At 44.3% G+C, this 13,357-nt stretch overlaps 1 protein-coding gene across 2 annotated transcripts in view; it reads right to left on the minus strand.

Annotated features, from left to right (window-relative positions):
• Nucleotides 1-13,357, minus strand: part of LOC144691697 (NXPE family member 3-like) — a 61,031-nt gene that overhangs the window by 28,161 nt on the left and 19,513 nt on the right. For both annotated transcript variants that reach the window (XM_078560055.1, XM_078560054.1), the window contains exon 4: nt 10,539-10,612. In XM_078560055.1, coding sequence (XP_078416181.1) covers nt 10,539-10,612 — 74 coding nt within the window. The remainder of the gene's footprint in view (nt 1-10,538; nt 10,613-13,357) is intronic.

The following is a 13,357-nucleotide window of genomic DNA, read 5'->3' on the forward strand; positions in this document are numbered from 1 at the left end:
GTCCCAGAGTACCTGGCAGCAGTGCCACAAGAAGTCTACTGATCTCATGTGGGTGATCAAAGTCAGTGACTGCACTTCATATGATATCTCCTACCCATTACACGACCAACCTCTCATACAGCTCAATACACCATACTCCGATCACTCACCCAGCAGCACTCCCTGGCAATAAGGACCCACACTGAACATCCAGATACTCACCCTCACCTATATACACCTACCAATGCTTCCAGCATCACCCCCACCTCTCATTACCTCCACATGCCTCCAGCTATTCATTTATGGCAGGCGCATCACCCAAACACAGTGCTACACAATCACTGACATCCTGTCCTGTCTTTTGCATGACAAAGTGGTATAGAATAGAGCAGAGCAGAACAAGGACGCCAGTACCTGCTTAGCCCAATGGATGACATCGCTCCCAGCATCATGGGGCTGGCTGTGAAAGAGTCTGCAGTATTTGGTGTCACAGGGAATATTGAGGGTGATGGCATGCTCATGCCTTATGCCCCTTCTCAACACCTAGCCCACCTTCATCCTGTTATCTGGCATGATGAACAAGCTGCTGTTGGTATGGCCAGATTGCTTTCCACTGCTCCATCCTTCTCCTTCTGATGTCCTGATCTGTGAAGCCCAAGAACAGCTGCCTGCCAGCTGCTCAAGGAGGAAGAGATATAGCAACAGCGCAACATTAATGAAGCGGTCCCATCACTTGAATTGACTCTCCCAGGCAACAGTTCAGGTGCTAGTAATGCACATATCTTGGTGGTTTGTAGAGAGTTGGGACCTGCAGATCTAGAGGCTTCCAGGCATGAGTGGGCTGCAGCCAGGCCAGGAGTAAAGGATGGTTTGTTTGCCAGCTCACCACAGGGTGAAGTTCGGAGGGGAGTCAGATGAGGGCCTTGATGGGGCAGCATACAGGAGAGCACTGATCAACAAGGAAACCAAGATGCTGAATACATCGGCTGGCTGCCTGACTGCCTCCTATCACTGCCAAGGAGCATGGAGGAATCCAGCTCCAAGTTGGCAGAGAGCATGGTGCAGATCTTCCACCCTGTGCAGCCAGTGCTCCATCGTTCTGTAATTCTGCAGATCCAGGTCGGGCACTGCCGCTGCTGGTCCGCACCTGTTGGAGGCTTTGTGTGAACAGGTCACCAAATTCTCTGCCCTTCCTGTGAGGATAACCAACACTCTGTGACAGATCCAGGCTGGCTCCCACCACCCTGCCCCTGGGAAGCAAATTTGGCGTGGAACTCACTCACTCCAAGCCAGCTCGCCTCACAACCATGGCGCACTAAGGGGCTAAATAGGGCCAGTAGTGGACTTCCGCTCCTCACTGGGGATGAAGTCTCGCCCTCGGGAGCTGCCAGCTAATCAGACAGAGTGCAGTAAGTACAGGGTCATAGAGTTATAGAGTAATAGAGGTCTACAGCACAGAAAAAGGCCCTTTGGCCCATAAAGTCTGCGCCAGTCAAACAAATACCTAACTATTCTAAACAAAAACAAAAATACCTGGAAAAACTCAGCAGGTCTGGCAGCATCTTTGGAGAGGAACACAGTTAACGTTTCGAGTCCAAATGACCCTTCAACAGAACTAAGTAAAAATAAAAGAGAGGTGAAATATAAGTTGGTTTAAGGGTGGTGGGGGTGGGGTGGGGGGGGGGGGGCGCAGTGGGGAGGGAGGGGGTGGGACAGGTAGAGCTGGATAGAGGGCCAGTGATAGGTGGAGATAACGAAAAGATGTCACAGACAAAAGAACAAAGAGGTGTTGAGGTTGGTGATATTATCTAAGGAATGTGCTAATTAAGGGTAGAAAGCAGGACAAGCAAGGTACAGATAGCCCTAGTGGGGGTGGGGTGAAGGAATCAAAAAAGGCTAAAAGGTAGAGATAAAACAATGGATGGAAATACATTTTAAAATAATGGAAATAGGTGGGAAAAGAAAAATCCATATAAATTATTGGAAAAGAAAGGGTGGGGGAGAATCAGAAAGGGGGTGGGGATGGAGGAGAGAGTTCATGATCTAAAATTGTTGAACTCAATATTCAGACCGGAAGGCTGTAAAGTGCCTAGTCGGTACATGAGGTGCTGTTCCTCCAGTTTGCGTTGAGCTTCACTAGAACAATGCAACAGGCCAAGGACAGACATGTGGGCATGAGAGCAGGGTGGAGTGTTGAAATGGCAAGCGACAGGGAGGTCTGGGTCATACTTGCGGACAGACCGAAGATGTTCTGCAAAGCGGTCACCCAGTCTACGTTCGGTCTCCTAACTATTCTAATCCCATTTTCCAGCACAAGGCCCATAGCCGTGTATGCCATGGCATCGCAAGTGCACATCCAAATACTTCTTAAATGTTATGAGGGTTTCTGCCTCTGCCACCCTATCAGGCAGTGAGTTCCAGATTCCCACCACCCTCTGGGTGAAAAAGATATTCCTCACATCCCCTCTAAACCTCCTGCCCCTTACCTTAAATCTATGCCCCCTGGTTAGTGATCCCTCTGCCAAGGGGAAAAGTTCCATCCTGTCTACCCTATCTATGCCCCTCATAATTTTATACACCTCAATCATGTACCCCCTCAATCTCCTCTGCTCCAGGGAAAGTAACCCCAGTCTATCCAATCTCTCCTCATAACTAAAACTCTCCAGCCCAGGCAACAACCTGGTAAATCTTCTCTGCACTCTCTCTGGTGCAGTCATATTCTTCCTATAATGCACTGCATGCAATACTCTAGCTGTGGCCTAACCAGCGTTTTATACGGTTCCAGCACAACCTCCCTGCTCTTATATTCTATGCTTCAGCTGATAAAGGCAAGTATCACATATGCCTTCTTAGCCACCTTATCTACCTGTCCCGCTACCTTAAGGGACCGGTGGACACACACACCAAGGTCCCTCTAATCCTTGGTACTTCCCAGGGTCCTAACAATCACCGTGTATTCCCGTGCCTTGTTTGTCCTGCCCAAGTGCAGCACCTCACACTTATCCAGATTAAATTCCATTTGTCACTGATCAGCCCATCTGACCAGCCCGTCTATATCCTCCTGTAATCTAAGGCTATCCTCCTCACTATTTACCACCCCACCAATTTTCGTGTCATCCACGAACTTACTGATCAACTCTCCTACATTCAAGTCTAAATCTTTTATATATACCACAAATGGCAAGAGACCCAACACCGATCTCTATGGAACCCCACTGGACACAGGCATTCAGTCACAAAAACACCCCTCGACCATCACCCTCTGCTTTCTGCCACTCAGCCAATTCTGGATCCAATTTGCCAAATTGCCTTGGATCTCATGGGCTCTTACCTTTGTTATCAGTCTCCCATGCGGGACCTTATCAAAAGCCTTGCTGAAGTCCAAGTAGGTCTTGGGCAAGGAGGGTGTGGGCAGGTTAGGGAGGGGAGCGTGGGGAGGTAGGGGTGGGGATGGTGTGTTTAATGCAACAGCTGGGTAGGAAGAAAAGGGGGGGGTGGGGTTCTATCTTATTGGAGGGGCTGCCTCCCAATGGGCTCCCAATTTGGACACCCACCCTGTATTACAAGGGTGAGCTCGGGGGTGGGTGGGATGGGCATCTACCATATTTTACATGACCAACCCTCATTTTACATGCCCCCCACGGGAAACACACTTGCCAGGGCATGTAAAATTCAGCCCATTGTCTCTCCACATTCTTCCTACCAAAATAAATCACTTCACACTTCTCTGCATTAAGTTTCATCTGCCATTTGTCTGCCCCACCAACCTTCTACCTGCCTTTGAAGTTCTATACTATCTTCCTCACAGTTCACATTACTTTTAAGTTTTGTATCATTTGCAAGCTTTGAAATTGTGCTCTGTACACCAAGGTCTTGGTCATTAATATACACTGGGGAGAGCAGGGATTCTCACACCAACCCCTGAGCATCTCCACTACAAACCTTTCGTCAGTCCAAAAAATCAACCATTACTCACTATTGTCTGTTTCCTGTCGCTCAGAGAAGTTCATATCCATGTTGCTGCCGTCCCCTTTATTCCATAAACTAGGAATGGTGGAAGGTGATATATGGCATCTTGAAGAAAGAACTGCCTCTGCATTATTGCTAATCACACAACTATTTGCATTGATTGTCCTCAAAAATGGTTCACTTGTTTTTTTTTGAAAAGAACTCTAAAACTAGTCAAGGGAAAATATGAAAGTGTTACCTATTCCCTCTGATGGGAAAGTAAGCTTACGAGGCCAAACAGACAGGAAATCTTTTCTAGCCTCAATGTGGGGAAGGTAAGAATATTGGTGTTTTTACACTACTTTTATTTTGAACAAAGGTTGAACAGTAATGCAGGCACAATTGATTTAAATTGTGTTCTTGAAAAGCCTGTCTTTTCCAAACAATAATCTAGAAAAGAATGAATTTCAGGTTAAAGGATATTATACTGTAATGATAAGCACATATAAATAAACTAGCTTGAGTGTTTACAAAGTATTAATATTGAAACATTTAAGCTTTCAAAATGAAGGCTTTTCATCACAGTTTGGGGTAATGTTCGGACAGGCAACCTAAAACACAATATGCTGCTAGGAGAACATGCATCAAAGGTTAATTTCAAGTGAAGCAAAATCGAAATGAATAGAAAAAGCATGGGACCCCTTATTTCTGTTTGGCAACTGCTTCATAAAACATCCAATAGTATTGTATCCAACAAGGAAAGAACCATGAAGGACAGCGGTGAAAAGAATCACCGGCCAAAATTTTGCATCCCACAGGTGGGCGTTCACCCAACCTGTGTGGCCATGAAATAGTGCAAGATGATGTCGGGCGAGCATCCCGACATCATCGCGTACTTGCGCAATATCTCGCTTGGCGGGCGCGCGCAGCAGTTGGAACCGTGCCTGCCAACAATTAAGCGGGCAATTAAATTCATTAAGAAGGCAATTGAAAGCAATTTTTTTGTGGCTCGTCCACTTTTACGGTTGGCGGATGAGCCAATTTTTGCTCAAACCTCGATCCAGGGCGGTATGAAATCTCCCTGGGGAAATAAAATAACAAAGAGATACCTGGGGACTGGCTTTTTTTATGAGGTTTGCTTTCAGGTGCTTGATTGTGCTTCATGGGCATATTTTGCAGCATTTTTGTTGTTTTGTTTATTCTGTGGAGGTCTGCAGCTCCTTGAGGCAGCTGTCTGCCTTCAGGGAGCTCACTGGAAGTGCTCACCAGCATCTGCGGTGATGTTGGCGCCTGCCCTCTTACCCGCGCCCACCGGCAGTGCTGAGCCTTTCTCAGCGCGCAGTTCACACTGGCTGGTTGTTAATTGGCCAGCCAGTGTGAAATCACAGTCAGGGGCCGATCGCGGTTGGGGGCCTGTTTCCCGTCCACTCCCGGGCCTGCTGATCGCGTGCGGCCAACGAGCGAAAAATTCATGCCACCGTGTTGTTTACTAAGTTAGAATGAAATAAAGATTTTTCCTTCTTTCAAAATCCTGTGGCAACTACAGACTTGGGGAAGGCATCTTCATTGGCCCTTGTTGAACAACAACAATTTATATTTATTAAATACGTGCACATGAGTGGCTTAACCTATGATATTATTCTGCAAGGGTCATTAGAGTGTTTGATGTTAATGTTTTGTCAATAATAAATGAATTGAATAATCAAACATATTTTTCATCTGTAGTTTTATGAATCTGTTTCGTGGGTGAAGGACTTATCCAACAGAAATAATTAATCATGAAATTCGCAAAGGTTAGACGCAAAATGGCTGAGGGAACCTAGAGTGAGAGCAACTTCACCACACTGTATATGTTTTCCCGGTCAAGTAATGCATTGTTATTCTGAACAGTACAGAAAATAAATTGTCTTGAATTATACCTTTCCATGAGCACAATTATTTCTACTGTCATTGATTGCACAAAGTAAAGTAATGTAGTCAACTCAGACATGGATGCATCTGACTTGGAGGATGTGAGGGAGAGTCATAAAACTGTTAGCCTAATCTGTACTGGGAACACAGTGTTTTACAGTTGGGCTACACGATATCATTGGGAGCTCTTGCCTCCGACAAACTAGTTAATGAGAAGGCAACATTATTTATAACATATCTGCAGTTTTCTGCAATGGGTGTTGTGATGTAATCACTGGTTTCAAATCTTGTATATTTTGAGACAGACCCTAATTGAAAAAGGAAACTGAGAAAGGAAACAGACCCTCCCACTTTCTAAGGAAACTAAGATTGAAACTGAGATTGGAAACCAAAACTTCTGGGGTGATTTAAACTGGTCAAAACAATATAAAGGGCACACAACTATCAGATCTCAGATGATGATGATACCAGTGGTGCAGGACAGGCTCAAAATCAGAAAATGCTGGAAAACTCAGCAGGTCTGACAGCATCTGCGGAGAGAGAAACAGAGTTGATGTTTCAAGTCTGTATGACTCTTCTTCAGAGCTACCTTCAGAGTTACCTTCTTCAGTTCAGGCAGATTGAAGAAGACAGAGGCTAGACCCAGAAGCTGAGAATAGGCAAATATACAGTTGCTGCAGCTTTTTCTGTTACTTGAAGATAACATTGATGGATCTGCATCTTTCAGTCCATTGCAAGCAGAGTTGAGGAGGTTTTGTAGACGTGTTCCATTTTTGGTGAAGAACATGCCTATGGAATGCTGGTTGGTTGTGCACTGCTGTCAGCTAGGGATCAGGCTAAATCCTAGGGGAAGAGGAGCTGAAATTCTTCATGAGGAAGACAGGGTTTTGAAGGACTTTGTGACTGAGATTGATGACATAGATGCTGAGTAGACTGCCGAGGCAATTCATAAGATTTGTCTTTGTTGTATCTGCCATTTAATTTATAGTTTATAACTGATCACAATTTGCCTGTTAATTCATACTTAACAAATGTTGATTCTGGGTTTTAGAGTATAGGAGGTTGCCTAAGATGATATTTTGTTTTGTTTGAATCTTGTATAATTAGCTTTTTTCATTTCAAACTGTGGAATTTTGTGGCTTCATTCTTCAACAAATAACTAGGATTTAGGATTTTGTTTTTTAAAAAAAAATGTTACTGATCTCTACCAAGGTTGTCAACAACATAGTTTGACTTACAGGTAAGTTAAGAACAGGTAAACTACCCTATAAATTGTTGTTTTCCCCCTTATATTGGTATTCTTGCGAGTGTCCTGATGAGTGCAAGACGAAAAGTTTAGACATGTCTCTTTTTTCAGCAATGCTCAAGTTCTTGACTACCAAATGACTATTTGTCTACCTGAGACAGAGATACAGTGACACACACAAACATCCTGACTTTTCTGCGTTCCCCTGTCTTAAAAACTATGTTTACTTTGGTTCATGAAAAGGATTTCAGATTTTTGTATTTCTTGATTGATGCTGCATTTTACAATTTTCAGCATGTTAGTTTTAAATGATTTATCTATTCATCTACATTCCTCTTCATATCAGCCTTAAATGATCGGTCCCTTATTCTGTGATTGTGACTCGGTATCCTAGATTCCCTAGCATGTGGAAGCAGTTTTTCAAAACCTTTTTTGTCAAGACCCTTAAGAATTTCTTGGCCCAGTGGAGCATGACCACGTGCCACTGGCCCTGTTTAAAACTGTCCACTTTCCTTTTTACACTGGAGCCCCAGGACCTTCTGGTCCAGGCTCCAGCTTGGACCCAGTGACAAGTAAGAGTGGGGAGGCCTTGTGGTGAAGCACAACAGCAGCTTTCCCTTTATTGTGATGAAGTGATATCATGCCCCTTAAGTCTTCAGTTCATTGAATTGCAGAGTTTATAAATCGAACTGTCTTTGTTAGATTTGCCCCCTTAAATCCTTGCTCCTGACATAGTTTGCCACCCCTGCTGCATCCCCACACCAATGCTCATTCCACCGACAATGTTCAATTCCTCTAAGTCTGCTGACATTGTTCAGCACTCCCCCGTGCCCCCTGATAATGCTCATCGCACCCCCGACAGTGCTCACCCTTTTCGCAGCCTGTCCCCGCCACCTGGCAATGCTGACTCTGTTCCAACCAGCCAAACTAAAGAGCCAGGGATCCAGATAGTGAGGCAGGATGGGGCTGCAGGTGTACTAGGGTGGGTGGAGGGTGAGCTGGGTCAAGGGGGGTTTGGTAAGCTGTGTAGGGGTTGCTGTTGTGCTCTACTGCTTTGGCACTCCACCTGACTTTACGCCTGCTAGGAATAGCTCTAAGTAAATCAAATAGCCCACATTTACATGTTCACAGGTCCTGGGGTGGTGGTGGGGTGGGGTGGGGGGGGGGCATCAGTGGGGGCTCCCATGGGACTTTTGTTGAGGAACCAGAAGTTCTGGTTCCTGTAAATCAGCTTGTGGGATGATGTCATTGCAACTCTTAATAGAAGCAAACATCTCAGCATTCACTGTTATTGGGGATTGGAAGATCTGGGTTTGTACGTTTCAATTAGATCACCTTTTATTCTTCTAAACCCTAGGAAAAATAGAAATAAGAACAGAAAATGCTGGAAAAACTCAGCAGGTATGGCAGCATCTGCGGAGAGAGAAGCAGAGTTAACATTTCAAGCCCACATGACTCTGCTTCAGCTTATGGACTCAAAACGTACCTACATCTAAGCTTTACCAGCTTATATTTCACCTCATTTCTCTATTTCCTTAGTTCTGATGAAGAGTCATATGGACTCGAAACGTTAACTGTATTCGTCTCCGCAGATGCTGTCAGACCTGCTGAGTTTTTCCACGTATTTTTGTTTTTGTTTCAGACTCCCAGCATCCACAGTATTTTGCTTTTATCTAATCTTTCAGTGTTTCATGTGCAAGGACACCATTTCCCAGTCTCTAATTATTCCAAAAATATTCTGCTTTTTATTTTTTCTACCAGAGTCAATAATTATACACTTCATCACATTGTATTCCATCTGCCATATTCTTGTCCATTCATGCAACTTGTCTATATCCCTCTGCAGCCTCTTTGAGTTCCCTTTATTGCTTACTTTCCCACTTAACTTTGTACCAACAGCAAAAATTCATACGTTATGCTTAGCCTCTTCATCCAAGTCAGGAATATAGTTTGTGAATAGGTGAGGTCCAAGTTTTGCTTCTTGCACAGCCTGCTAATCTGAATATGCTCCGTTTATTCCTACTCTCTGTTTTCTGCCCATTAATCAATCCATGCTAATATGTCACCCCCAATCCAATGAGTCTTCCCCTGTCCACAAATGTCTCCCAAAGAGCCTGGGTTCCAAAGGCTCTTTCCATGCTTTGTTTTGATAATACAGAGATCATACCATGTGGTTAAGCAATTTAATGACATTGAACATAAGACTCCAATAATTTTAACACTCAGCAACAGTCAACAACTGCAACCATTTTTTGTTTCCGTGGGCAATCTTTTACAATCAGGATGGATGTCCCTCCCAATCCAGTGTAAAATCGGGAGTGATGACATTGGATCAGATCCCCGGTGTCCTTATGTCCAATTCTGATATCATGGAAGGCGAGCAGGGCCAAAAGTTGGAAGCTTTCCATATCAGGCCAATTATTGACTTGTGATAATAAAATTGCCAATTCGCTGTAATTTTGCACAGCAGCTACAATTTAACTGTGGTCACAGGGGCTGCACGGGCGGATGGACGGGAATTGTGGCAGTGTGGTCCAAAGGGCTCCAGGGTGGTATAAAAGACAACACCAGAGGAGAGGAATAGGAGGCTGCAGGTGAGTCTACAGGAGACGTCAGTGAAGTGGTCCTGTGATTACTTTGTGGATGAGTTTGCTTGTTGAACCAGTGAAGGGGTCACCTGTGATGGATTCACGGGGAAGAGGGGCTTGAACAAAGGAGGGGCAATTACAGGGCAGGCAGCAGCAAGAGAAGCAAAAGGTGCTAGGGGAATAGTTCACTCTGGTAAGGGGCTCCTCCAGTGAGGAAGAGGGAAGGAGAAGGAGGTAGAGGAGGCCAGCGACAGCAACAATCAACCTTTCAGGATCATAATGATGCTGAAAGGCCAAAAGGCTAGTGAGGGCAAATACACCCAAGAAGAAGTCACTACATTGAAGGTAAAATGCCAGCAGCAGCATAAAGAGGCCCTAAATTGGCCATATAAGTGGCTCAATTGGCCGCAGGGTGCGAGGTTTCTTCTTCACTTTCCCTGCCACTGGTAAAATGTCATGGCGGCGGGAAGAAGATGGGCACTCTGCCCTCCACCCTCCCTCACTATTTTACCATACCCCCACCCCCAGCCGTGCCTAGAGGGCTGGTAAAATCCAAAGCATTGTGTGCGTGATGTTATAAGACTTTCAAACAATAGATGCATTGTAACTGGATTAATCAAATGAATGTGAGTGTGTGAACATAAAAAAGGTTTTGTCAGAGAGAAATCCTACTCACGCTGAACATGATGAATATACTCAAAATGTTAAGCTCAGTAAATAATTAATGAGGCATTTAATGACACTTTATTCAAAAAGAGATCTAGAAATTTTTGAGCATTGTCTGCATCAAAAAATTTCTCGATATTCCATCTAATATATGAATCTGCCAATTTGCCAGTCAGCACAATAGTTTATATTTTTCTTACCTGTACGAGCTGAAGACTCCACAGTTACATAACCCGGACCATTGGGTAATATAGGCTCCTTGACATTGATTTCACTGAAAATATATTATTAATGTTGAATATTAAGTCACTATACTATCTCCATGGAAGGAGTGAATAGCTCATACAATTGGAAGTTTGAAAGTACAATTGCACTTGTTCCATTCCTCAAGATTCAAATACCTAAAGCTTTGGTTGAAAGTTATTTTAATAGAATGGTTTTAGATATCACTCAGATTCTTGGCTGATCAGTTGAAACAACAAGACTTAGCAAGGCTAGAATTCCCATTCCCCACTAGTTGAGCACATTTCCAGGGTGTGGCCGATGAAGGAGATGCACCCTTGACTTAAGTTAACTTTATAACCATAGGGCCATTAATATGCTGGAGGTGAGCTCCCCAGCCTCTTCCAGGAAATCCTGCCAAGAGAAAGATAGAGTTCTGACACTGCAAGATGCATTGCATTAATGTTAATATTAATATTAACTTCAGTGCTGCCAGTAAAATTGGATCTTTTCTTCAAAAATTGTGTTTTTCCCTCTTTGGTCTGAAGCAGGTTGTGCTAACTTAGTGATTACGGCGCTATAGGTGTCAGGGTAGGAATCTTGCCTCTGAGTCAAGAATTGGTTAGCTCAAGCCCCACTCCAGCACTTGAACACATAATTTGGCCGTGACTGTTACTTTTCAGAGGAGAGATTAAACCGAGGCCCTTCCACCTTCCCTCAACAGTGAAATAAAAGATCTCATAGAAAATGAGGGGGTCTCTCTGTGCCTGGTTGATATTTATTCCTCAATGAACATCACTAAAACAGATTATCTGGCCATTTAGCTCATTGTTGTCTGTGGAACCTCAATGTGCCCAAGTTTAGGTATCTCATTTCCCTACATTGCAACAATAACTTCAACAGACAAACATCAACAATACTTCAATGGTTGTGAAGCTATTTGATATGTCCTGAGGATTTGGAAAGTGCTATACTAAAGCAAGCATTTTTTCTAGTGATCGTGATACTGGACTAGCAAGATTTGAGTTCAAACTCACTGCAAGTTGAAAAATTGTATCCTATCGACCAGTTGATTTTTGACCAGAAAAGTAGCTGTGAGAACTGCTGTTGGCTGGGATTTTCCAGCCCTGCCTGACACCAGGTTCTTCCAGTCCCGCCGAAAGTCAATGGACTTTTGGCTAGCACTCCACATCCTCTGTAGGGCCAGAAAATCCTGGCCTGTGCTGAGCTCAACTGGGCCAACTAACGCCTTTGTAGGGAAGGACATCTGCCACTTCTGCCAACGCATGCCACATTCATTTTATGGTTGATTCCTAATGTCTTCTGAAGTGAGATAGCACGCGACTCAATTGTAGAATCTATTGCTAGAAGAATGACCACCATGTTCTCAGGGATGGGTATTAAATGTGTCCATGCCAATGTTATCCTTGTTCTGAGCACAAACAGAAATGAACTGTGAGGAGAAAGTCAAGAATGTCAATGCGAATTGGACCAGGAAATTAGAGGGGAGAAGTCTTTTGAGTTGAGGAGTGAGATGGTTAGAGAGGAGAGTGCCTCTGTGATTTTGGGGAAGATGATTAGAAAGAGGGATGATAAGCCTACTTGTTCAATTTTCAATGTATGTTCAACTTAAAGAAATTATTTCAGTGTCAAATAAACATTCTATGTAACTGCATTTGTTCAACTCCTGTGCCTAACCAAGTTAGAAAGAAAGGGCCATAAAGGAAAATGGGTGTTGAGTGCTTAGATAGAGTACAGAATGAATGACAGAATTAACCAGATTTGTGACTGTACAGTCCAAGTGCTTTATCCTCTCTGTGACACATGACTTTGGATCTTTCTAAACATATCTACACCACGAATGTGTGCAGAAGCTGGGGATTCTATTTCAAAGAAGCGTGATGAATTTTAAGTTTGTTGAAAATGGCGTTATTAGCGAAATGAATTGGTTGAAAACCATGTTTGAGACTTGCAGGCAAATTTTCTGAATCCTCTCACCCATTCCATCGGTGTAGTAATCTAAGGTGCCTTGTGCTTTGACATCCCTTCCTTCATTTCACAAAATTCTTTCCTGTCTCTTAGGCCAGAATTTTACGTCATTTGAACGGGTGCGTGCCCGACCCGACAGAGCATGAAATCATGCGAGAAGACGTCGAGCACATGTTCTGATGTCATCGCACGCTCATGCGATATTTCCCTCGGCAGGCGGGCGCGGCAGCCGAAAGCAGGCCTGCCAACAATTAAGCTGGCAATTAAGCCCTAAGGAGTCAATTAAAAGCAATTTTGCATGGCCTGTTCTCTTGGTTGGCAGATGGGCCAATTGGCCTGGCGGGCTTCACGTTTTTGCTGCAATCTCGATCCAGGGGCAGGATGAAATGCCCGGGGAGAAGTATAATAAAGAAAATGTCTGGTGATTGAGGCTTTTTGAGTTCTGCTGTCAGGCGTTTCAATGTGCTGCACCGACACAGTTTGATGCATTTTTTCTTGCCATTTAATCTTATAGATCTGCAGCTCCCTGAGGCAGCTCCACAGCAGCTGTCTGCCTTCAGGGAGCTCACTAGAAGTGCCCACCCGCACTCTCATTTCCTCGGCGCTCATTGTCTTCCCGCCCCCCCTGGCAATACTGAGCCTTTCTCAGTGTGGGTTTCACGCTAACTGCCTGTTAATTGGCCAGCTAGTGGGAAATTGCATTTGGGGGCCGATTGCAGCCGGAAGTATATTTCGTTTCTGCTTCCGGGCCAGCTGATTGCGTGCGCCCAGTGAACGCAAAATGCAGGCCTTAGATTAATGAAAGCTC

Source organism: Cetorhinus maximus, chromosome 16, assembly GCF_964194155.1.
Source record: "Cetorhinus maximus chromosome 16, sCetMax3.hap1.1, whole genome shotgun sequence".
In the NCBI taxonomy this organism is placed as follows: Eukaryota; Metazoa; Chordata; class Chondrichthyes; order Lamniformes; family Cetorhinidae; genus Cetorhinus; species Cetorhinus maximus.